Raw genomic sequence first — 26767 nt, forward strand, 5'->3', positions numbered from 1 at the left:
ACAAACTCAGCTGCTGCTGCTGTCATTACATTTCAGATATCATGTTTAAGGAAACATTACGCTTACCAGCCTTTTTTTTCAGTGAGGGTTTCCTTCACTACTCTAGTTTTTAACACTGCACCCCAACATTCCCTGTCCCCATTTCCTATTTCATTTTTCTCTACTGCTCACATGCCTCATCTAACATACCAATCTATTGTTGGTTTATTATTTATTTTTCTCTGTTAAAATGTAAGGTCAAAGAAGGAGTTTTGTCTGTATTGCTCAGGCTCTGTCCCCAGGGCAGCAAAAGACAGTGCCTGGTGCATAGTAGGTGTTCAATAAATGTTGTTCCATGAATCAGTGTTGTCTTAAGACAACAGTGTTCTGGCTACATAGAGATCAGAATGTGGTCTGCAGAGTGTCTGGTCTCAGTGTGGCCTTCAGGGGACATTTCCCTGTGTCTGTGACTGTTTTTTTCTGCCAAACGCAGATACTTGAAAACTATGGTTTCCAATAGTTCTGGAAAGAGAGGAATCCTGAAAAGAAGAGGCCTGAAGTGAAGGATCCAGCCACGGGCCTTCAGACCCGTGAGGGACAGGGAATCCGCTTCTCCCAGGTTGGTGAGAAGAGCCCTGCGGCAGGCCGAGCAGGTTTGGGGAGGGCGGGGAGCAGGGGGCAGGTGGAGGCTTGAGGGGGGTGCGGGGGCGGCGGCGGTAGAAGCCCACGCGGAGACCCCGGCGCCCGCCAGCCCCCCCCTCCCCCCACCCCGCGCCCGGCCGGCGCTGCCCTCACCCGCAGGGCTTCCGTCTTGCAGCCTGGAGGGAGGGAGGGGTCAGGGCTGCCCCTGGGCGCCGGCTGGGGTGGGGACTGAAGGAGGTCCTGCAGGTGGCCCTGGGTGCCACTCCGCAAGGCCGAGGCCGGAGGCAGCCGCCGCCCAGACGCGGGGGCGGAGGGGGCGGAGGACGGGCCCCTGTGGGGCGCGGCGGCCCGAGGACCACACCGGGGCACCGGCGGGTCACCGCGGGGTCGGCGTGGGCGGAGCCGCGCTCGGAGCGGGAGGAGGCCCGGGGGCGGTGGTTTCCGGGGGCGGGGGCGGCGACCCGCGCCTATAGGCTCCCCGGGCCCCGACCGCGGGATCCTGGCCCGGCCGGGGTAGGCTCCGAACCGCGCCGACACTCCGGGCCGAGCCGAGCCGAGCCGAGCCGCGTCCTCCGCCGCGTCCCGCCGCGCGCACCTGCCGCCCGCACCTGCCGCCCGCACCTGCCGCGCTCACCTGCCGCCCAGCGCGCCTCAGGCCGGCCTCAGCATGACCGACCAGGCGGCCTTCGACACGGATATCGTCACCCTGACCCGCTTCGTCATGGAGGAGGGCAGGAAGGCCCGCGGCACCGGAGAGATGACCCAGCTGCTCAACTCGCTCTGCACCGCCGTCAAAGCCATTTCCACGGCCGTGCGCAAGGCGGGCATTGCGCACCTGTGAGTCGGGCCTCCCAGCTATCGGGCCGCGCCCTGTCTGTCTGTCCTGTTGGGGGTCTGCTCGGCAGTCCCATGTGCGGGGCCCTGGGCCTCCTGCTGTCAGCCTGCCTGCATGTCTGGCAGGTGGGAGTCCGTCTCTCTCGCTCTCTTTCTCTTTCTCGGGCAGCCCCTCTCGCAAAGCTTGTTGGACTGCAACCAAGCCCTGGTCACCCCTCCCTTCGGCGGGACCTGGCTCACAGTTCACACCTGCCTCTATCCTGCAGCAGTCTCCCCTGGACTGAGCAGTCTGCCTGTGCACCCGCTCTCAGGCTCCTCCTGCTGAAACTGGCTGGCCAGGCTGAGCACCTGCCCAGCCCACCATACCCAACCCAGCTTCATACAGGAAAGTGCCTGCACGATGCTTCCTTTCCCTTTCTCTCCTTTGATCTTCTTCCCTCCCTTTGGAATTGGGGACCCAAGTCAGGTTTTTAATTTGGTATCTCCTTTTTTTTTTTTTTTAAGATTTTATTTATTTATTAATGAGAGACAGAGAGAGAGAGAGAGGCAGAGACACAGGCAGAGGGAGAAGCAGGCTCCATGCAGGGAGCCTGATGTGGGACGCTATCCTGGGTCTCCAGGATCACGCCCTGTGCTGAAGGTGGTGCTAAACCGCTGAGCCACCTGGGCTGCCTAATTTGGTGTCTCCTTTACCCTCAGTAAGTCACATTAGGAGTGAAGGAAGCCCCAGGCAGGCTGGGAGGAAGCATACATGTCCAGACCTCTCAGGAGCAGCTGTGCTTGTGTGCAAAGGGCTGTAGTAGGTCTGGGGCCGGGCCTGAGATTCAGATTCTGCATTTCGAAGAAGTTCTGTGGCAGGTGGTGCAGATGCTGAGAGTCTGCAGATCACATTGTGTGTAACAAAGAAATCACGGGACTTGGGGATTCGTTGGGCACCTACTTATGAGGCCTTTTGTAAGTAACACAAATACCCTTTGGTTTATTCTGGTGTGCACATTTTTTTTTAAGATTTTATTATTTATTCATGAGAGACAGAGAGAGAGGCAGAGACACAGGCAGAGGGATAAGCAGTCTCCATGCAGGGAGCCCGATGTGGGACTTGATCCTGGGTCTCTAGGATCATGTCCTAGACTGAAGGACATGGCCCATAGGTAAATAGCAAACAAATGGCATCATCATTCAACAATATAGAATGAATATCCTTCACTGTCAGTACGTATAAATCCACCTCTTTCTTTGTAAATGTTGTGTAGTGTTCCAGGAGTAATTTAACTCTTTCTCTAGGTTTGGCCATTTCACAGGTCTTTGTTTCAAATAGTGTCATACCTATGGAACAGGAGTTGGTGCCTGGTTGACAGGGCATGGCCAGGAATCTGGACACTCCTGTACTCGTATGGGAAAATAAGAATTTGGCTATGTCATTATGACATATAGTCAGTCGGGCAGGCAGCAATAAGACAGGGTCTCAAGCCAGGCCTCCAAATCACACTCATTATTTGCTTTGATATCTTGGATAAAAAGGCCAGTGTGCCTGCAAATAACTTTTTCAGCTGAAGGCTTGCCCTAGAAGGGCACGTACCCAGAGGTACGTCAACAAGATGATGACAGATTTGCAAGAACCTCACAGGTCTGAGTTTATGGAGCTCAGACATGGTGTTTCATCAGGGACACATCAGGAGTTTAAGAGTTGAGCCTGGAGTATCCTCTCTCTCTCTCTCTCTCTCTCTCTCTCTCTCGACCAACAGTTGCTCTTGTCGCCAGTTTCATTGTGGTTAATAAGACATTTATAGAATGGTAGAACTTTGTCTGTCCAACCCTTCTTTGTACAGCTGAGGGCCTTGAGGGCAGGGGAGAGGAGGTGAGTGGGCTTGTTGCCTGGGCTGGGACTCTTTATGCCATGTGTCTCTGATTTTATTTTTCAAGCCAGTTAAAGCTCAACCAACTCTAAATCTCACCTATTTATTTTATTATTTTTTAAACATTTTATTTATTTATTCATGAGAGACACACAAAGAGAGAGGCAGAGACACAGGCAGAGGGAGAAGCAGGCTCCATGCAGGGAGCCCGACATGCCCGACCATGTGGGACTGGATCCCAGGACTCCAGGATCATGCCCTGGGCCGAAGGGAGGTACTCAACTACTGAGCCACCCAGGCATCCCTCACCTATTTATTTTTGATGCAAATTAAGAATTGTACCTCAAGAAGCCATTGCCTTCTAGAAAACTTGTTCTTGAAGCCTTATTTCTGTGCTCTGGCTCTCCCCTACTCATTCCCCAGAGAGAAAGGATGCTAATCTATACAAGGGGCAACCAGCATTTTGTTCTCCCAGGAGAAGAGTCAGCAGACCATAAGTGGATCTCCAGTGGCTTAGGCTTTTGCTTTAGGCATGTAGAATTGACTTGCCTTTGTACATGCTTCCAAATCACTGCTTGAAGAATTCACTGGTTCTATTTAATTCAACAAAATGTACTGAACACCCACAATGTACAAAATTCTAGAAGAGATTGGGAGATGAGAACAACACAGAGCTTATGCTGTTAGACAAATGTGGAATTAGTTATAAAACACAATAGAGGGGATCCCTGGGTGGCTCAGCGGTTTAGTGCCTGCCTTTGGCCCAGGGCGTGATCCTGGAGTCCCGGGATCGAGTCCCGCATTGGGCTCCTGGCATGGAGCCTGCTTCTCTCTCCTCCTGTGTCTCTGCCTCTCTCTCTCTCCCTCTCTCTCTCTCATGAATAAATAAATAAATAAATCTTTAAAAAAAAACTTAAAAAAAAAACACAATAGAGATCCTGCAAGGTGCTTTCACAGAAGTTCCAAGAACATGTTTGTGGATGCAAAGAATTGTGGGACATCAAGATGAGCATTGGCAATGGGCAATGTCCTAAGGCCTGATGGCTGGAGAACATATTAAGCTGGGCAGTTGTGCAAGGAAAAGTAAGAGGTGGGAAAATATTTCTGGAAAATGTGCTCATTTGGTTTGATTAAAGCACGGAGTACATGTGGTGGGGTGTTTGTGGATGTGAAATTGTGAGTGCATTGGGAAGCATCCAATGGCAGAGGTGAATACTTTATATTTCGGGGGGCGGGGGCTGGTATGCAAAGGGAAGAGAATACAAGTTTTTGAGTAGGTTAGTGGTATGATTAGGAACTAATCTAGAGAGGATATGGCTGGAAGCACAGAGCCAGAAGACAGTTGAAACATGGGGAGAACCCACTGAAGTTGGAGGTGAGGAAAGAACAAACTGGAGCTAGAGCATTGGAAGGGAGAGCCTGGGGGAAAGAGAGAGCCTAAAGGAAGTCTTGAGTATGGGTTGAGCGAGAAAGGCAGGGAAGGTTCTCAAAGAGCAAGTTCTTGCAATTGAGAGCAGGGCTACCCCTTTAAAAAGTAGAATTCCAAAGCAGAAGCTGGTTTTAGAGGCTGGGGATGGATGACAAGATGATCTCGACATTTTGGAAATGCTGAACTTGAGGTATTGGAGTGCTATCCAGTTGGAGGTGTTGTCCAGCCTGCAGCTGCTTGGGCCTTGTGGAATTAGGGTGAAGCCTAGCCTGAAAGACTTGGCCACTGGATTTTAGTACCTTTGCCCTGAGGCAGAGAGGAAGAGGAGAAGAAAATCAGGACTGGATTTCGTAGAACAGGAACACGCAGGCCTTCAGAGCACAGTTTGGGGAGCAGTGAGCTGGGCTCAGAGTCCTGGCTCTGCCACTCACCTGTGCTGATTTTGGCAATTGACGTAATAGCTCTGAGCCTCATATTCCCCACGTGTAAGATGGATATCACTTTTTTTCAACCTCAGAGAGTTGTGTGAGGATGAACTGATAAGTTTATTAAACAGATGCCAATATTATCATTATTTTCCTAGGCTGAAGATTATTATATATATTTCTGTAAACTGATATATCTTTGTCTTTTGCTTTTTAATCCTTAGTAGCTGCCCTGTACATCCCTGTACTTCCGCAGGCATGTATTCCAGGATAGAAATTATATATATATATATTTTTTTCAAGATTTTATTTATTTATTCATGAGAGACACAGAGAGAGGCAGAGACACAGGCAGAGGGAGAAGCAGGCTCCCTGCGGGGAGCCCAATGCAGGACTTGATCCCAGGACCCCTGGGTTGCGACCTGAGCCGAAGGCAGGCGCTCAACCACTGAACCTCCCAGGCGTCCCTAGAACATTATATATTAAAGCAATGTTGCACCATCAGGTTGATTACAGGAAATCTCCTATGCAGTTGACATGGTGTCCAGAAAAGTTGCTTTGATATATGGGGTTCTCTTAGTTGTTTGATAGGAGAAAATAATAGATCACTTTAGTTTTAATGTTGAAATTACAGATCAGTTTATGTGTTTATTTTCAAATGTCCAGAATTTATGACATTAAGCCTTTGGAACTTAATCAGATTTACTCTATTTTTCTTGCATTATCTTCTCCATATTACCAAAGAGTGAATTGTAATTTCCTTTCTGTACCAGAAGCACAGCCAGCCACCAGGCTGTTTGCCCACCTTTGGCTGGCATGAACACAAGTGAAGGTTGAGGTTTGTGCCCTTTGAAAGCTGCTCTGGCTGGCATCTCTTCTTCAACGAATTTCTGCTCTGACCCTTGGATATTTCTGAACAGTTGGCCATTTACCCCAGAATCAATCAATAACAGGTCATGTTACCTTCGACTCTGGTGATAAGAATTAAATAGTAATCTGCCTCCTTTCTCTTCAGTTGGGTGTTCTGAAAAGGAGCTCGTTCACTTGGTTCTTTTGCATGTTGTCGAGTGTGCTGCCTGCTTCACACTGTCCTATCGACTCCAGGAGGAAATACTAAGGGAAGGCTGAGTGTAGTCAAGCCTCCAACCCTAGTGTTTGGGGCTGTGCTCAGAAATGTTGCTAAAGGCAGCTTTCCCCTGATCATCATAAATCACAAATTTTATGGCTCATCCATTCTAGAAATCATGTGCAAATTTGAAATGCAATGCATTTAATATTTAAATATTAAATATTTAATCCAAATTTCTAAGGCTTTTAAAATACAGGGCTAAATTTAACCTATCATTTTAAGGAGCTCCCTATTATATGAATTAAAGAGACATAGCTTTTTCAGAATTTTGATGAGGTTTATGGTACAAGGGAAAGAAGAGATATTGTAGGTAGCAGCTTTTCAAACTGATTTTTCCTCCCAACCTCCAGAAAGAGAACTCTTGTGTCTCTAGGGCTTTAAAAAGGAACCATCAAAAAGGCTCAAACCCTCACAGGGTTCTTCCCACCCATGAACTGCTAAGACTACCTGGCCAACTAATTTGAATAAAAATGAAGTGAAAAGTCACAGGCATTTCAAATGAAATACTATCCCCAGTAAGACTCTAGTTAAATGCAAACTTTGAGCACTTTCTTTTGGTGCCAGTTACCTGTAACACTGTTCTGCACTGGGTGGCTTCCAGAAGTTGCCTGCCAAACTGGTCTAGGGGTTGTGGTTTCCTCCTCCGCCTTCTTCAACCGAAGTTTACTTAGTGGATGCCATAGGGCTCCATTGAGAACAACATGGCTACGTTTGGCTCCTGGGAGGCAGGTGTGTCAGTCGATTAAACCTTATCCTTACAAAATCTGGAAGTAGAAATAATCCATCAAGGAGTTGAGACAATTTTGTATATAATCAGTATGAAGGAAAGGCAGACTTTGGAACCAGGTGTTTCTGGTGCAGTGTTCTTGCCAGGACCCATCTCACTTCTTGACATGCTTATATTATTGCCAAAGAAAATTTGGGATGGAAATGGAATGATGACACTTCTTGCTCACCTGCCTATGTATGCCAGGCTCTGTGCTAAGCCTATAGGTCAGTTCATTTGCCCCTACCTCCCCCATATACTAGGAAGTAGATATACTTAATTCCCATTTTTACAGATGAACCAAAGTCAGAGATGCTAAGTGGCTTTCCTGGGCTTGCTTGGATTTGAACTCTAGTGAGCTAGAGTCCCAGCTCATGGAGGAAAGTCCATGATGTTCCCTTTCCCTGTGTAATAACTTGAATGTAAGAGGAAAAAGCTTTCTTGGCAGAGCAAGTCACCAGCTCAGTCAACACATTTGTTCTCTCCCTGCATAATCAGTGCCCAACTGCTACTGAGTCCTCTGGGTGGGTGGAGGAGGGAGCTTAACTTAGAGGTTTACAATGTGCTTGGGTCAACCCATTTTCTTCACCCTTTGGTTTGTTTCTCTCCACTGATTGTAAGGCATAGTTGGCCTCTGGAAGGCTTTAAAAATTTTTTAAAATTTATTTAATATTTTCTTTAACTGAGAAAGAGAATGAGCAGGGTGGGGGGAACAGAGGGAGAGGCAGAAGCAGATTCCCCACTGAGCAGGGAACCCAATGTGGGGCTCAATCCCAGGACCTTGAGATCATGACCCGAGCCAAAAGCAGATGCTCAACCTACTGAGTCACCCAGGTGCCCCTGGAAGGCTTTTTTGACAGTTGTGTGATGGTTTCCCTACATCCCTGCAGCCTCAGTTTCTGCCTGATTCTGGCCCTAGGGAACAACAAATTGGGAACCGATCTAAGGAAGAGCCCAGTGATGTGTGAAAGGGTGGTTGGTGCCATGCCCTTCTGTGCACAGCAGCTGGCACAAAAGTGGCTTCTAAACCAGGCCAGGCTTCTGGCCTCTGCTGGCCAATCCTGGAATCTGCCTATAATTCCAGTTTAGGGAACACAGTTGATTTGCTTTGCAAGCCCTAATGCAAGTGTCCAGGTAGGCAAAGGCACAGGCCACCTCCCTGGACACCAACGCCATATCTGCTGCTCATTCTGTAGGCATGTGTCACTGCTGTCTCCTCGTGGCCATCGGAATCCACGGTGAAGGCTCTTTGTTATCTCTCTTTTGGGGCTTTTTTAAAAAAATTTTTTTTAAATTTTTTAAATTTATGATAGTCACAGAAAGAGAGAGAGAGAGAGAGGCAGAGACATAGGCAGAGGGAGAAGCAGGCTCCATGCACCGGGAGCCCGACGTGGGATTCGATCCTGCGTCTCCAGGATCGCGCCCTGGGCCAAAGGCAGGCGCTAAACCGCTGCGCCACCCAGGGATCCTTCTTTTGGGGCTTTTGAGTAACAGTGACTGATCAGAATGCAGAAATTTCTAGTTTCAAGGGGGTTTCTGAAAACTTGCGGAGAAAATAAGCTCCATGCGTTCTTCAGCTAATTAGTTCCTGGAGGCTATTTCTCCTCTGTCGGAGTTGCCAGGAGCCTTGCCTGCTTTCAGCTTTTCATTGAGCTGTGGAGATGTGTTTCCTCGGGGACACCTTGCAGCCCCTTGGAGGCCCATCCTGCGGCGGGTTGGAGAAGCCTGACTGAGCGTTTGCCCAGCCTGGCCCACCCCTGAGTGGAATAAGGCAGGGCAGCGTGACAAACACGAGTCACATCTAGCTTCGTGTGCTAAGACAAAGCGCAAGGAATACTCAATGATGTGATGTGATTGTGGTTGTAATTACTATGGACATGGCAGTCTGGGAGCTGATTCTCCTGAACCCTGATTCTATCTTAGGATCTTTTCCCTATGTCTTTAAGACTTTCTTACCACTGGGGGTCACCAGGGGAAACCCACAAGATGTGCTAGGAGAGTTCAAAAGTATCCGAATTTTGAACTTGCGGGACCCAGAATATTCTATCTCTATATGTATTTTTTTTATGCTTCATGGGCAACTGGAGGATAGTTGGAAAAGGGTCCTTCTGGTTAAAACAGAGGAGGGACCTTCAGTGGGGTCAGGAGGAGGAAGTGAAGGTGACCACTCAGCCCTGCAGGGACCTGGACACAGAGAGGTGGCCAGCTATCTGCAAGATTGGCAGGGAAGACAGCTCTTGCAGCGCCAGGTGTAGGGAGTATGCCCAGAGTGTTCATCTGCAGTGTTCTGTGGTGCACTGGACTATCATAACAGACAGGTGGTGTGCCACCCTCAGCAACCCAGATCAGGAGCTTAGAACCCCGGAGCAGCAATGAGGAACCTGGCGGTGGTCTTGATCATTCAAAAGCACTTACTTGTTTCTTGTTTGTCTCACTCACCAGAATCTAAGCTCTGTGAGGGCAAGGATGTCATCTGTCTTGCTCCACACTGTGACCCCAGCCCTAGGAACAGTTCTGGGGGCATGATAGATGTTGGGGAATTGAGGGGCACTCACACAGGTCTCTAGGAAGCCTTTGAGGAAAAGGGGCCATGGCCTAACCCCTCCTTGCCCGTCTTGCCAAATGAGACACCCGAGCAGATACATGGTGTGGGCCAAAGTATGAAATAGGCCTTTCCCATGCCTGTGTCTGCTGCCTGGTCCCTTGGCCCCAGCCTCCCAGGCCTCTGCGGAACTGTCTCCATGGGCCTGCCCCTGTGGAGACTGTGCTAGTGGGCCTCCCACCCCCACATGTGAAGTGACTTTGAAAGTCAGTTGCTCCTCTACTCATTCCTTCAGGCCTGGGTTTCTGCTCTCCTTCATGAATGCCATTCATTCTTGCAGCAAGTATTTATTGAGGGCCTACTATGTGCTGGGAGCAGGACACAGTGGAGGTAAACACACCCCTTGTCCTCCTCCCCATGGGAGTGAAGGATACAGCAACCATGCTAACATAAGGGGGGGATGAAGCTGGATGGGGGAGGGGGTCTCTGAGACCCCCCCTCCCCTCCCATAGCAGGTGCAGATCCCTAATGAGGGCTCCCTTGAGAGAGCAAACAGGGTAATTCACATTTTTTCTCACCTCATGGAACTCCCCAGCACCCCACAAAGTATCACTGCCTCAGTGGACATGAGCACCAAAGGAGACCCAGAGGGGACATGTGACTTGCAGAGGTGAGGCCTGAGCCAAGTCCCTGTCAGAAAGCTCTGGTTCCTTTGCATCAGCCTGTTCTTGTCTGCCTGAATTAGTAGTGACTTTAGGTGAGGACATCTCAGGCTAAGGAGGGGCGACACTTAAGGGCTGGTGGGGCCAGCGAGGGAGATGTCTTTGGGTTGGTGGCCCTGCCCAGCCCCTCTTGTTCCACCCAGAATTTGGCTACATTTTTTCTCCACCAGCATTGACCTCATGACTGAGGTGAGAAAGATTATGTGGAAAGTGGACAAGAGCCCAGATGCACGGGCTGCAGCTGTAAGTGTGGCAGATCCTTGGTCTCTGGCTCATGAACGAGGAGGAGCCGTGCTGGAGAGGGGCGCAGGGGGCAGAGGGCCGCAGGGACGGAATGCTGGCTCTAAGACAGCAGAGGACTGTGCCCCGGCCACGCCTGCGGGGTTACCTTCTGGAGCCAATCAGGCCCGACCAGGCTTTCGGGTTGGGACAGTCCCTGGTGTGGGCTCAGTTTTGTTGAGCCAGAGACACGCAAGTTCTGTCTAGAGAAAATGCATGTGCGGGAGTCGGGGCAGGTGTCGCCGGGACCACCGGTTGTGCTCCGGAAAGCTCGGCCAAGGCTGCACCCTGCACCCTTCGCGGCCGCCACCATCAGCTGTTGAGGGGGTCTCCCCCATCTGACGCTCCCTTTCACACCCAGTCTCTCCTTGGCCTGAGCTTCCTCTCTCTAAAAACGTTCCTCCCCATTCAGTGTTTCTGCTGCAGCCCAGCCGGGACACCGCCTTTCTGTTCTATCAAACTGGGCTGCAGAAACCGTCCTTGCTCGCTGCACCTCTCAGCTGATCCGCACCTGCTGACCCTCACATTCGGGGAGTAAAGATGGGTTTTGGGGGGAGCTGGAAAAAAATCAATCTTTTTAATATATAAAGTCCAGCTATTACACTTATTAAAGTGTTTAAAAACTCTGATATTAAAATTACAATTTCATGGAGCATTGTGACTAGGGAGAAAAAGCTAAAATGTCTTCTTAGGGGCCGTGATAAAAAGGTTGAGAAACATGGATTTAACACAAAGGTGTGCTGGGAACCCTTCTTCTTGTTTTGTCTCTCCCAAACCATGTGTCTTTTCTCCTGTCTTCTAAATCCTACTAAATACCAGCTTTCCGCGGGTTTACAGGTACATTGGCATATTCTGGTGGTCATGGCTTATATTCTTGCGGCTTTTGTTCCCTCTAGCTATGGGATTGCTGGCTCTACCAATGTGACTGGTGATCAAGTGAAGAAGCTGGATGTCCTCTCCAATGACCTGGTTGTTAACGTGTTAAAGTCATCCTTTGCCACCTGTGTTCTTGTGTCAGAAGAAGATAAGCACGCAATCATAGTAGAGCCCGAGAAAAGGGTGGGTCTGCATTTCTACTGTGGAGGGGTTCAATGTAACCACCTTCCTAGCTTTAGAAATGACTCCACTTGTTCAGCCAAACTAGAATCCTAGGAAACATCCTACATCCTTCCTAAACTATCAGTTATCATTTCCCAGATTCTAACTACCAAACATCAAGCCTATCCTCCACTGTTCACACTACCACCATAGTTCATGCCATCATCACCTGCCCCCACCCATGTACTAGTATATTGGAGAGACACACATGTACTCATACTCATCCTCACCCCTAAATTTTTGTTGTCATGTTTAAGGTCCTTCAAAGTCTAGCTTCTCTTTTGCTTCATCTCCACCCACCAAATAGCCAAGCTTCATTCACAGTCACCTTTCCTGTCAATCTAAACTGCTTTCAATTCCTATCACTGATTTATAAAATTTTTATAAATTTTTTTTTCTTTTTTATTTATGATAGTCACACAGAGAGAGGGGGAGAGGCAGAGACACAGGCAGAGGGAGAAGCAGGCTCCATGCACCGGGAGCCCGACGTGGGATTCAATCCCGGGTCTCCAGGATCGTGCCCTGGGCCAAAGGCAGGCGCTAAACCGCTGCGCCACCCAGGGATCCCTGATTCATAAAATTTTTAAATGTGATTTTATTTATTTATTGGACAGAGAGAGAGAAAAAGAGAGAGAGCAGGGGGAGCGAGAGAGGGAGAAGCAGGGAGCCTGAAGGAGGGGGCTTGATCCCAGGTCCCTGGGATCACAACCTGAGCCTAAGGCAGAGGCTTAACCTACTGAGCCACCCAGGCACGCCCCTGATTTATACATTTTAACACATTGGGATCCCATTAATTTGATTGCTTCTTGAGGGCAGAGGTGGATTATATTCTTTTCTGTATCCCAATATCTAGCACAGTACCTGGCAGCTTGTAGGTACTTCGCAGTAAGTTGTTGAAAAAACGAATGAAAGGCTATAGCCAGCTTTTGAGGAACAACAACAATCATAGGATTTAAAAAAAAACAAAAACATTTGAGATGTGATGTGCACATATATGGGCTTACGATCTTTCCCCATTTGAGATGGAGACAGGAAAGAGTAGCATTAGAAAAGAGTAATTGGAAGATGAATTTAAAGAGGTTGCCTGATGTCCAATTTTTGACCTTTATAAGAGTGGTGGGGAGCCACATCTGATTAAGTTAACTTGTTTTACATCATTCCTAAAATACCACTTTATGTCAGATTCAAAGTTCATGTTTTTCTCTGCTAGGCTTCTCAAGATAGTTGGTAGTTTTAGGCATGTGGATTGAATTTTGTGTTGAATATCCTCTATCAGCTACTCCTAATTTCCCTGCCTATAATGTGCCTTGATAATAGGCATGTTTCTGTTTTCCACATGACAGTTTCCTGCATGGACCAGGGTGATTTGTTAAGAGCAATAGGTCAGGGAATCAGAGAAACCTCTTAATTTGATGCAGAACATTTAAAAACCACATCTTAAAGAGGCTAATCTGAGATGGAAAATCCCCAGTGGTATACTGGTAAACTCTCTTAAAAAAAAAAAAAAATCTCTGAGGCCCCTGGGGGTGCTCAGTCAGTTAAGTGTCCAACTCCTGATTTCAGCTCAGGTCACAATCTCAGGGTTGTGAGATCATGCCCTGAATTGGGCTCTGTGCTGAGCATGGAGCCTGCTTAAGATTCTCTCCCTCTCCCTTTGCCCCTCTTCCTGACCGCCCCCCACCCCCGCCATAAGCACTCTCTCTAAAAAAAAAAAAAAAAAAAAGGAAAATCTCTGATTTGTAGCACATGCCAATTTCAACTGGGTGAATATGCCCCATAATTTATTTCAAGCTACCAACATGACATCACTGAAAGCAGAGGTTGAGAAGGGATGTGCACAATTAGCTCTTGGGTACCTATAGCAACCAGCTCCAGTACACCATGGAAAATCCAGTTCAAAGAATGAAATTCTGATAGTCCCACTATGCCAGAGAGTTATACCCTTTGGGAATCATGGTAGGACTGTTGTTGGGAACTCTGTGCATTGCAATCTCCTGTCATCTCTAAGACCTGCACGAGAAGGTGTTTTTGTTTTTGTTTTTTAACAGATCTTAATGTTATCTTTGCTTCAGCTATGGGATTATTATGTTTTTTTTTTTCTTTCCCTTGTGAATAAAGAGAAATTAGTGACTAGGCTTGTTTCTTTTTTTCCTTTGGCTGCCAGGAAACTCAAACCAAACTTATGATTCATCTATATCAACAGTGTAGGAAATTATGACTTATTTTTCTGTATTTCATCATCTTTATCTAGATCTGCTCTTCTAAGTTGTGTCTTGTCTGCCTAATAATCCTTTGGGATAGATATTTTGTTGTTGTTGTTTTCATTCTGCTTGCCACCTCATACCTTCCATGACAGAGTATAAGTAAGGCTAACATTTCTTGAACTAGATTCCCTTGTTTTACCCTCTTAGTATACTCTTTGTTTTGTCATAATTTTAAAAGTAAAGTTGAATTTCCTTTTTCTTTGCTCAGGGTAAATATGTGGTCTGTTTTGATCCCCTTGATGGATCTTCCAATATTGACTGCCTTGCATCCATTGGAACAATTTTTGGCATCTACAAAAAGGTAAAATGTCACGTACTGAGGCCTGGTTTAAGATAAAAGGTTAAGGTTGAGCTTCCAGTACTATTTCACTTATTCATGGAGTGGCCAGGATGTACATCATGAAACTCTCTGGGCTTTGAGATAGGTTTATGTCTCAGGTTCTGACTTTTCCAGCATTAACTGCTTGCTCATGATCTGTTAAAGTAGTTTAAAAGAAAATATAGTAAAACATGGGCAGGAAGAGAAAGATATTTCACTTTTTTTTTTTTTTGGTATTTCACTTTTTTTAACTGTATCTTGCTTTTTCTATGGAAAAGGAGAGTAAAAGTTAGAGACAGTATAGATCAGTTAGAGTGATCATACTATGGCAACTGAGAATTATGATTCTAATAAGAGATTATTTATGTCAAAATTGTCCTTTAAATCCTTTGAATCAGTGGTCTGCAAACCATGACTCCTTGGGGCTAAATCTAGTTCCTTGTCTGATTTGTATGGTCTGTGAGCAGAAAATACCCCTTTTTCATTTTTCAATAGCTGAAAAAAAAAAATCTAAAGACTACTATTTTATGACCTGTGACATTTATGTAAAATTTAATTTTTATCCATAAATAAAGTTTTAATGGCACATGGTCAACTCATTTGTTTACATATTGCCCTTTGCTGATTTTGAGCTGCTCTGGCAAGGGAAAGTAGTTGTGATTGAGATGGTGATGGTAAAGCCTAGAATGTTTACTCTCTGTCCCTTTGTGGAGAGTTTGCTGCACACGGTGTAGTGTGGGCACCTGGACTCCTGCCCGGGGTCTTTCACCTGTGTGAGCCTCTTTCCTACTTTATCTTTGTGCATGTGTGTGCTTGTGCATGTCCACGTGTGTGTGTGAGAGCCTGCATGCATGCCCGTGTGTGTGTGTGTGTGTGTACGTGTGTTGGAACAACTCAAGTACACAGACAAGTGAAAAACTGAATATCAATGGGCCCATTGTAAACTAATATGAAATGTAAAATATGTCACCTTGGCTTCAGTGCTCCTTGTGTGTTTTAGAATTGAAACCTCACAGACGTGGTTGAACCTGATCCCATTTTCTTCATCTCTGGGGATGAAGCAGCTTAGTTCGGCGGGTCTCTGAGCATCCTCCCAGCGCACTTGGGCCAGGATACAAAGGCCACAGCTTGAGAAGTGAGACCACAATTCGTACCTTATTTCTCACAGTGACTTGTTGTCTAGTACTGCATGGAATCTCATTCTGAACACATAGACCACTACGGGGTGGTTTTCTTTCATCACTGGATTGGATTTTGCTTTTTTTGGTCTTGGCTGAGAGGCAGATCCACATCTAAATCAGTTTGAGTGATAGAAGATTCTAAGGCTCATAACAAAAAGGCAAAGGCAGTGACTCAGCTATTTTCCAGGTCAAACCATGAAACATACCATTCCTGTTATGTGGAGGGAGGAATTTTACCTATAGAGTGTCAGATCTCCAGTAGTGGAAGAGAGGTTCCTAGCAAAATTCCTTCTATGACTTAACCAAAACTGCAGCTGATGGTTGCTGTCCCCAGTCTCCATCTCAGCTCCCTCAATGCAGACTCTTTTAAGGAAAGAAAAATCCTTAGAAAACCGAGAGCCAGAAAACAAGCTATCAGCTTAAAAAATCAACACAGCTTGCAATAGGAGCTTTAGTTATGAATGCTATAGCTCAACAATGAGTCTCCATGCTTTTCTTAAGAAACCTGAAGTGGCTCTCTTTAAAGACTAAAAAAAGTGAGTGTCACACCTACCTTTATGTCATTTCAGTTTGTTTTTTTATAAAGATTTTATTTATTTATTCATGAGAGACACAGAGGCAGAGACATAGGGAGAGGGAGAAGCAGGCTCCCTGCGGGGACCCCGATGCAGAAATCGGTCCCAGGACCCTGGGATCACACCCTGAGCCAAAGGCAGACGCTCAACCGTTGAGCCACCAGGTGTCCTCAGTTTTTAAACATCTTATTTATTGTTTGGAACCATTTGAAGGCTTATGGGGCATAAACATTGATGTGACTGATACTTCAAATGAAGCACATTTCCTGCTTTCTGCAGGGATGGTTCTGGGCTAGAGGCCATCTCCTTGGGGCACAGCATTAGTGACTGGAACCTGGCAGCAGGGTTCAGGCCTTGCCTGCGTGATGCCTGGGAACAGGTTCCAAAGGTATCTCAAAGGGTACATGGTCCAGTGTCCCAGATAGTTCCTGCCGTGGACACCCAGAAGGGGGAGAATTCCCTTGAGGTGTTGAGTGACCATCATGGTTAGAATGTTTTTCCACATATTGAATCAACATGTCTCCCTATTGCTCATTTGGCCTTTTAGAGCATCAGAAAATAAGGGTTTTTGTTTTGTTTTGTGTGTGTGTGTGTATGTTATGTGTTTGGAAATGGCTTCCCTGCCCTGCCCTGCCCTCCTTTCTTTAAAAAATAAATATATATATAAATATATATATATTTTTAAATTAAACATGTTTTATATGAGTTGATTTTAGACCTCTCTCTAGTGTGATCACCCTGTACTGGACATATTCTAACTTGCAACGTCCTTTCAAAATATCCAGTCCCCACATCTAAACACAGAGTTTCAAAAGTGCTCTAGCAGTTTCAGAATCCAATTTAAGTCCTTTAACTGAGTCCAGGGAGACTTATTAATCAATAACCATATGGAATGTAGCTTCTTGACACTGAGAGTTTCAATTCTATGGGACCTTGGGCAAGGTAACTCTCTGTGCTTCTTGTTTCCTTATCTGTAAAGGGGAGGTCCTGAAAATTAGGACTAATGCCCTGAAAATAGCACCTGGCACATAAGAAGTGCTTGATAAATGTTAGCTATCCATGTTACATGTTTTGTGTATTAATATTCAATGGGCAGTATCAGAAGTCAAACTAACTTAAGAAAGGCATGAATAAATGGAGGGAGGGAAGGAAGGGAGAAGAAAATTATTGGTTTTCCTAACTAGAAAGCCCAATGGATAGATTTGCTTTAGGTGCTGCTGCATTCAGGGACTCAGACCATGCAGCAGGAGACACTTCCTGTCTATCTCTACTACGTTCCTCCTCTCTGGTGGGAGAACAGTGCCCAGCATGTCTGGTTTCACACCCAGCCCTCTCAGTAAGTCCAGCAGAAGATGCAAGCCTCTCTTCCAACAATTCTAACGAGAATGTCTTCTCACTGAGCCTGATTGGCTTGGCTTACGTCACGGGGCCATCCCACACCAACACTATGGCCTGAGCCTGCAATGATTTGGTTGGCCAGGCTGAGGTCACCTGCCCACCCCAGAGCTGTGGGCGGTATCTACAGGAGATTAACGTGCAGTTATCAGTGGAAGGGTGGTGGATGCTGGCCAGGCAAAACCAACCCATGTTCACTGCCGATTATAAACTCCTTGAGGGCAGGGACCTTGTCTTACATATTTTTTTGTAGGCTAGTTGCCTAGTGTGACAGTAAGTGAACGATACTGGCTGAGTTATGGGGGACTCTCTGAATGCTCCATGAGCCCTTCCAAGCAGACCATCTGGTGGGGACAGCTTGTTCCCACGTCTGTCTGATTTTCTCATCTACCACTCCAAGTCTCCAGAATCCATGGTGTCTTCCTCTATACCCCTTAGAGGTGGTAGGGAATAGAGCAAACCAATACCTACAGTAGGTTGTGGCCTGGAATAGGTAGAGACAGGCAGGGTCTAGGGGCTTTCTGGTTTTGCCAAGGGCTTTATGTGCATTGGTCAGTACATGAGCACCTGTATGAGAATGTGACGGATCCCCTTGAGCAAAGGCCTTTCCTGCTGGGGTTTGAAGGAAGGAATTCATGCATTGGAAAGATCAGGCTAGGAAAGAATTCCTCCTAGTCCACGATTCCACAGCATTATTTTCTCTTTGAATGTGTGGGTCATAGACAATGTTCCCATTTCTTATTCTATGAAGTCAGAGAATACAATTATTAGGTGACAACATTTTGGGAAAGGTCATTTACTCTTGCACCTTTGGCACAGGCAGGCATGGATGATTCTTGGTGAGGTAGATCTCTGAGGGATTTTTCTTAGTGGAGAAGTTATTATTCCAATCTTTTATTGGCTCCCAGTTAACTCATCTGTCTTCATACAGCTGATCTGATTTCTCATTGCACTGGCAGGGTTAAGTAGTTATGATAGAGGATAGTTGGAAACCTCACTGGCTTTGAAGGAAGTTGGTTCTTTTTTTAAGGTTGGGTATTGGCAAAATTTGGAATTTGGGAAAACAACTCAAATTTTTGATAGTATGTTTATTCTGTGTTTAGATGCAATGCACTATTCTATGAACACAAACCAGACTAAATCAAATAACTTGACCTAACCCAACCAACCAACCAACTAACCACCTATGTGAAAACCATTTATTAAACACAAGGCATGGGGATGAGGGGGAGAAGGGGAGAAATGCCTTTATGATTCTTCCTTTTACATAAAGTTTGGTGCAAGAGTCACATGTGGTGCACAATAAAATGCAGATTCTCAGGAACACCCTCCCCTTAGAAAGTCTGGCTTAGTAAGCCTAGGCTGCAGCCCCAGAATATGCTTGTCTAATAAGCCTCCCAGGTGATTCTGATGCAGAATCATCATCACTTTGAACCACACTTTCAAAAGTTACAGGGAAAAATTACCAGGAATGTTTTTGCTGGGATGGCCTCCATCTCCAGCATTGTGATACAGATGCCCATACTTATTTTTAGCTATTGGAATCTCTGGTTGGGGAAGGAATAAATGAAATTGGCAGAAATTGCCCATTTTCATTTCTGTTTAAATTCAAGTAGAGACTATTCTAGCTGAAAGATTTGAGGTTGTTTTGAGGACCAAATAAGCCAATCAAGTGTTAATAAAGAAGATCATCATCTTCTTATCAGTTATCAACCATTGATTAGAAGCCATCTCCTTAAGGCATCCCCTTCCTTAATATCAGACTATGGTCAGAAGACCTACTGGGCCATGTTTTTAATGAAACAAAATAGGAAAAATTAGAGTGCATATTATATTCTAAGTGTTAAGTATTACTTTGTTGAATTTGTGTAGTTATGTGTGCATGTGCATGTGTGTGGGTACTGGTGTGTGGTGTAAACGTATTTTTTTTTGCTGTGAGTGTGGTCAAAAAAATGGAAAGCAACTGCCCCACCCTGTATTGACTCTGGAGAGATATTCGAAGTTTCATTTCTGAGAATTGCTTGGATGCCTGAGTGACCACTGAGGCGGGTGCCTCAACTGGCAGGAACTCATAAAATTGATTTCCTTACCAGACTAGCAGTCCTGCAGCCCAGTCTTAATATGTCTAAATAAGGATGGAGTAGGGCAGGTGGAAGACATTGATGCCTGTAATAAGATTAAATTAGTGGGAGCTGGCAAGAAGGCACACTCTTTTTTGAAAGTGATAATGGAGAAATGAGGGAATATCAAATTAGTAAAATTGGAGGAGGGCTCTGATTGGAAAGAAGGATCCAGATGCAGGAAATCTGTGGTATGAAGGGAAGGCTTCATGGTAATGTAATCAGGGTATTACTGATATGTGGAGAAAGGCCCCTCTGGGAAGATGCCCTGTTGCATTAGGAGAGTACCTTGACAATGCATCTTGCTGATGACTGAACTGGAAAAAAAGAAACCCCAGAGAAACCCAAACAAAAGCATGTTGTTTTGTTTTCTTTCTTTGTCCCAGAATTCAACTGATGAGCCTTCTGAGAAGGATGCTTTGCAGCCAGGCAGGAACCTGGTAGCTGCTGGCTATGCCCTGTACGGCAGTGCCACCATGTTGGTCCTGGCTATGGTGAATGGCGTCAACTGCTTCATGCTGGACCCGGTGAGAGACCTTGTGGGAGGTTATGTGCTTGGCTGGTGACTGTTTGCAGGGGTCTGTTGTTTGTGCGAGAAGAGGTATGCAGAGGTGGGAAATGAGGCCCACAGAGGGCCAGAGATGATGGGATGGGCAAGGGTGTGAGGAAGATGGAAGAACCACGTGTATGTCATGAGAAGATTACTGAGGTGAGAAATAATATGTGTCTGGACCATAAAAGGGAGTCATTGTTCCAAGATTAATTCTTTAGAACAGACATTATTCAACTGACTCACTGCCCACTGAGTTTAGGTGGGCCGAATAAATGAGGGAGGTGTGCTGGGGAAAGAAAGCCAGGGGCAATGGTGGGATGGGGGTAAGTTGGAGAGGTCTAGCAGTTGTTACTATTTGGGAATAGGGGCCCAGTTTTGCCAAAGCTTCTAATGTCTCAAGAAACTGGATTAAAAAAAATGCAATATTTCTAGATTTGTAAAACATAGGTGCTAGCCAACTAAAACACATTGATGGACCAGATGGGGCCCTGTGGATGGTCTCTTCGCCACCCACTACATCCATGACAAGCTTGTTTTGCAGACGTGAACAGCTGTCCCAACTGATGCTGTGGATTGTATTGTTTCTTCAGACATAGCTACCAGATCCATTTGATGTATGTGCAGGTGAATGCTCCGTGAACACTTGCAGTTTTGAGAAGGCCTTGATAAACTCAAGGAAAAGAAAATAAAGAATGAAATGTGGATAAGTCCTCATTCTGTTATAAGGAAAAGCTACTTAGTGGAGAGGAGCCCAAGATGCTGTGAAATATATTCATTAACAGCTTGAATTTGTGGATAATTTCTTCCCCATGTCCATTAATTGGAGTTACTTATTCAGGTAGATGACAGTTTCAATAGAGCAGATGAACCGGGGAAAGAAATCTCTTTCACTATTTGGCCCAACCTACAGTAGAATATAGAATTCAGTAGGTGGGCACATGCGTCAGGCATCTGACCCAGTGCCCCAAAGGGAAAAGAATTGGGTTTATAAATACCTTCTAGTTTTAGACATGTCCTCCTATGCCAGTAATGAAACTTTATTTATCTGGTGCTTTTTGTTGATGCACCAAACCCAGGGTAAAAAAAAAAAAAAAAGAGCTGGCTGGAATCTGCTGGGAGACAGGTGGCTCCTGGTGAGGTCCTGGGCTTTGTGTGCGTGGCAGTTCATATAAACGAGAAGGTAGGCTGCCTTGGCCCTCTGCACTCTTGTACTATTGGACTTTGCCTCCTTGGAGGAACTGGTGCTTAATAAATAAACAAGGGCAGAAGAAACGGCACTAGATGCAGCCTCCCAATGAGGCGACCTCAGGGGAAAATAGTGGCAGAACCAGAGCAAAGTTCACCCTGAGCTTAGTGTGCAGTTTCTGGAACCACTGAGGTTTGCAAATGTACTGCTCTGCCAGAGATTTACTGCTTCCCCAGACAGTCTTCCAGTGACTTCTTTGTTACCTTTGAGTTGGTGGACGTGTAGAAAAAATAAAATCTCTTCTTGTTTCCAGGTCTTAGACCCATGTCCCCAGGAGTTAGTTTCTGTGTATTTGATAGGCTTTCACCTCCCTGAGCTAATGGCCCGCCAGTGTTCAGAAGAACAGTGCAGGCCTGCTGTGATACTCTCCTGCTGGGGACACCATCTCATTAACCTACAGCTCACCCCTGCCTGCGGGCTGAACCTTGGACCCCCTCAGCGCTTTCTTTTCATTTTGGCTGATGATTTCTGCTAAAAAGACTGAGACAGCTCTATGTGCATCTCCAGCTGGCTTTACCTTTCAGAAGGCTTTCAGTTTCTTGTCTATACTTGGAGGAGACTCCTCCTTCATGTCTGGGATGTTCTGGCCAGGTACCAGGGCAGGGCGTCGGGGAAGCGTGGCTTTGTGAGCTCTGCAGCACCCATTGTGTGGTGGCTTGGTTTTCAAGACCTCGTTTGTAAAAGTATTTGTTTATTTAGTTAGTTTTCTGATTTTTAAAGGATGTTTCTACAGAATTGTGGTCCAAATTTTTGGAAATAAAAAAAAAACATAAAAGATAAAAAGAAGAACCACTCACATGAAACCTTCCAATAAGCATGGTTAATTCTAGTGTCTTTTTCTCCTTTCCCATCTGCATCCTCCTTCCTGCTCTCCTAGTCCTCCTTCCATCCCTCCCTGTCTTCTTTCCTTTCTAGGGCAAACACATTCCTTACCTGCAGGAGCCACTCTCTGCGATGGGGGTATATGGCTGTACTGCCTCTTTTCTTCTTATGTCTTGCCTCCAGGGAGCAGCCCCCTCCCCGCAAGGGCAGAGCTTCAATCACCCTCTTCTCAGGACACTAGGACCCCCAAACTATCCTCTGTTCACAGCAATAGGAGTGAGGTGACGCTTCCTCTCCGAATTCCAGTCTCCCCTAAAGCACATTGGCCCTAAGGGCATTGACTCAACACTGGGACTTGCTGGACTTAGTGGCAGCAGTTCTGAGAAATGTTGTCCAGATCAGCAAGCAAAGGCACTTGATGTCGTAAATGCTGTCAGTCAGGACTCAGGATTCTCTTCTTTTCTGTGGCAGCGCACAAAAAGGGAGCGCCAGGGCAGAAGTGGAAGCTGAGAGCGCACTGAGCACGCCCTGGGACTTGGTGCCCACCTCTCCTGTACCCCACCTCCTGGCTGCGCCAACAGATTTTCTTGGAGAGGCAAAGTTGTATATTGCTTTGAACACACATTTCCCTTCCCCCAACCCCTGGGGACACTGCTATTTATTTTTTGTTATTTTGTGTTATTATTATTATTACTTTTTCATCATGATAAATGTGCTCTTTAATCCCCATTACACCCCACCCCCCCAAACCAGCAGCTCATCCTCTATACCTGAGACTCTGGTCCTTGGTCACTCTGTCTCTTTTTCCTTTGCGTGTTTGTTTCTTAAACTCCACATATGCATGGACTCACAATTCTTATTCTCCGTCAAGTTTTGCTGCTGTTTTGTGCATTTCTGCCCTCGCTACTTTTGTATGGTTTCCTCCTTGTTTCGCTGAAACCATTTGAAAGCCAAGCGCCTTGCCTGGCTCCCCTGACAACCGGGGCGGCAGCTCTTCTCTCCTGTTTCCTTTCCTCCCGCTGACTCTCCGACTCTCCGGTGCTCTCGTGGTCCCGTTCACCAGTCCTGGAGGGGCAGGCGGGGGACACAGTGTCCCAGGGACCTCACACAGGCCTGGGGGACGCGGCTCACGCTCTCTCCCTCTCCTTCCTGTCTCCCAGGCCATTGGAGAGTTCATTTTGGTGGACAGGGATGTGAAAATCAAGAAGAAAGGGAACATCTACAGCCTCAACGAGGGCTATGCCAGGGAGTTCGAGCCCGCCGTCACCGAGTACATCCAGAGGAAGAAGTTCCCCCCGGTGAGTGAGGGCCTGGCCAGGGCCCCCGGTGACGCACCCATATGTTGGTTCATGCCTCACCCTGGAGGCTCCAGGCGGCGGGGGTGGCTGGGGCTGGGATTCCACAGAGTACTGACCCCATGCGGAAGGTCCCATCTGTACTGGCGACCGGGACTCCTGCGCTTGGATGTCAAAGTCCCAGGGCCGTGTCAGCCTCTGCTACTGTCTCTTGGCAGAAGAAAATCCGGATGATCAAGTCAGCCAGATGAATGAGTTCATGGGCAGTAAAACGTTTCCCTCTGTGGTCCCTGATGTCAGGGGCACGGAGCGTGGTCCTCTTACCTGGGTGCCTGCCCGGGGCGGCCACTGGGTTGCTGGCAGCCATCTCAAGGCTAAGAGTGTCCTTCCTGGTACCCTTCTGAAGAGGTTAAAATCATCAAATACGAGAAGAAATGGTTCTATGTAGGAATATCCAATATTGTCATCTCTTACCTCAACGCCATTGAAAGCTGTTGTGTTATAAGGAGGAAGCCCAGATATTGTTAGTATGACATTCAGGGCCACAGAGCTGGCCCCAGGGTCTCTTTCCAGGTTTATTATCTCTCCTTCCACCCTACCCTACATTCCCTTCCCACCCCCTGAACCCTGCACACATGCTGTGTACCAGGTTCCTCCCTGGGCCTCAGGGAACCAGCATCTGCTTCTCTGGGATGCTGGGCTTTGCTTGGACAGTCCCCACCCTATACTGCCCACCCCCCCCCCCGCCCAGCCCCATCTCCCTTGCCCAGCTCCTTGGCTTGGCAAAATCCTTCTCAGCCTGCAAGGTCCTGCTAAAAGGTATGATTCTGTGATTCCTGTCCCAGTCCCATAGCCAAAATCAACCACACCCTCCTCGGGGCTTCTGCAGGTCATTTGATCCTATTATAAGATGTGTAAGAGGCTGACTTTTCTGCTCCTGGGAGACAGGATATTCATCAGGTTTCCTAGCCACATCCCCAAACACGCCCCTTGTAGGTGCTCATTAAATGATTGTTGAACTGGATGAGTATAGAGGACAACCCTGATTACTGTTGGTCTTTCCCTTGCAGGATAACACAGCCCCTTATGGGGCCAGGTACGTGGGCTCCATGGTGGCTGATGTCCACCGCACCCTGGTCTATGGAGGGATCTTCCTGTACCCAGCAAACAAGAAGAGCCCCAAGGGAAAGGTAAACGAATCTCCTGAACAGTAGTTGAAAATCAGTGGATTCCATTTGGAGCCCAAAGGATTTGATTTAGGAAGAAAGAGAGATTATAGCAGCCTTATATTATATAATATAATTAATATGACATATTAATTATATTGCTGCTACACTCTGTGGTAGGAGGCTGGGGATGTCTGTGGCATATTCTTTCCTAGATTGAAGGATGTCCTACTTAAAGCCAGGTGATATCGGCTTAAAATGGTTTCTTGAGAGCCCTCCCATTGCTAAAGATAAGTAAATAGTGTTATGGTCAGGACGGGTGCTTCCAGTGGGTGTCTGGTTTGGCCTGGGCAAAATGAAGGCCATTCATAATGTGAAATGAAACAGTTCAGCTTCATTACCAAGGTAGAAAATCAAATATGTATCCTATAGAGGTTTCCTTTGATTGCTTTCAAAAGGCATAACATAGAAATAATTAATGAACTGATGTTGGCTGCTTGGAAAATGGTACCTTCCCAGAGAAGGAAAGAGTCTCTGGGGAAACCTAGAACTTTCAGGTAACTATTACCATCGACTGTACTGCTCTAATCCCCGCACTGCCCTGAAGCCATGGGGTGGGGGTGGGCTGTGCTGCTTACACTGGCTAAGGGACAGCCTACCTTTCTTCTACATGGTGACAGTGTGTTTCCTTCCCAAATATTGTCCCTTTACTTTCCCCAATAGACAGATTGTTTTAAAAATTTTTTTTTTCAAATATGAGAGAAGGAATGGGAGCAATAATCTCCTTAAGATAGTTAGAAATGTGTATGTTCCAGATATGTTCAGATTTCTGTTTACAGCCGTTGGTGTCAGTTCACTGAAGACATTCTTATTTGCTTAAAACACCACTCTTGTCATCGCCACCTCTGGCATCCCAACCTGTGCGATTCACCTATTCTATAGCACTTTTCTTTAATGTCTCCAAAAAATTGTTTCTTAATGCGAATATTGAGGTTCCTCCTTTTTTTTTTTTTTCTCCAATTTTGCAAATCTGGCCATGATACCTGTATGGAAATAGAGTCAGGAAACACCTGCAACAAGCTGTCTGCTCAATAGGCAGACTGCATGAAAATGCATACAATAAAAAAGTTAATATTTAAAAGTAAATGCCAAGATGTATAACATACTAAATCCCAACCCTGAAGCCTTCAGAGAATTGTAAAAGGAATGTGTACAGGGTTGCAAACAATATTATACTGTTTGGAGGAGCCAGTCTGCTTTCCAGATGTCTGCAGCCAGACACTACTATGGACGTTTAATGCTTTTAGAATAGGCAAAGCTCCATCCAAAATACACAGAGTCACTCATTAGGTCCAGTTTCTGTGCTATAAAGAGAAAGGGACCATCAATTCTGCCAAAATATCATTCAGTCCTGAGTCCAGGTGGTCTGTCTCACATTTGCATCAGGCAATCTATTGCTGGCTCTGGCTTGATGAATGGCTTAATTTAACCAAATGGTTAAATGGTTAAATTAACCAATAGGTCTGAGAGGCAGCCTTGGGGGTGAGGACTACTACAACCTCACGGAAGGAAAGATGGAGCATCGGTGACCTTGGAAACTCCCACCAGCTCTGTATTAGTTTGCTAGAGAACGCATCCCTTCTCTGTGTAATATTTTCTGGTGTGGGTGAGCTGCTCTTGGCTCTTTTTTTCCAGTTGAGACTCCTATATGAATGTAACCCAATGGCCTACATCATGGAGAAGGCAGGAGGATTGGCTACCACTGGAAAGGAAGCCATCCTAGACATCGTTCCCACTGACATCCACCAGAGGGCACCAGTGATCTTGGGGTCACCTGAAGATGTGAAGGAGTTCCTGGACATCTATAAGAAGCATGCTGCCAAATGAGGAACTGGCCTTGCCCGCACCAAAAAGAATTACCATTTATCTGGACCTTTTATCTCATAGGGTGCTACCTCTTTCTGACTGTGCATCACACATTCCCAGACAGCAGAAATAAAAAACATGGATAATTTCACCATCAAATATCTGTGTAGTGTCTGGTGCTGTCTTGCTATCTCAGTAATGCCACTGAGGGCATATTTTGAGTGGACAGGGGAGAAATAAACATATTCTTCCTTTTTCTAAAAA

General features: G+C 46.4%; 1 protein-coding gene across 2 annotated transcripts; it reads left to right on the forward strand.

Annotated features, from left to right (window-relative positions):
• The first annotated feature begins 1200 nt into the window (after positions 1-1200).
• Positions 1201-26662, forward strand: FBP1 (fructose-bisphosphatase 1). Of its 2 annotated transcripts, none has more exons than XM_072835344.1 (7): positions 1201-1458; positions 11500-11662; positions 14174-14266; positions 19942-20082; positions 23337-23474; positions 24542-24661; positions 26333-26662. In XM_072835344.1, the coding sequence occupies exons 1-7, from the start codon at positions 1289-1291 to the stop codon at positions 26522-26524; spliced, it is 1017 nt and encodes a 338-aa protein (XP_072691445.1). In that variant the 5' UTR covers positions 1201-1288; the 3' UTR covers positions 26525-26662. The 2 variants fall into 2 exon arrangements, with proteins under 2 accessions (XP_072691445.1, XP_072691435.1); XM_072835334.1 differs by lacking the exon at positions 1201-1458 and adding an exon at positions 1556-1581.
• Positions 26663-26767: the final 105 nt, after the last annotated feature.

This window comes from Canis lupus, chromosome 1 (genome assembly GCF_048164855.1).
Source record: "Canis lupus baileyi chromosome 1, mCanLup2.hap1, whole genome shotgun sequence".
NCBI classification, from domain to species: Eukaryota; Metazoa; Chordata; class Mammalia; order Carnivora; family Canidae; genus Canis; species Canis lupus.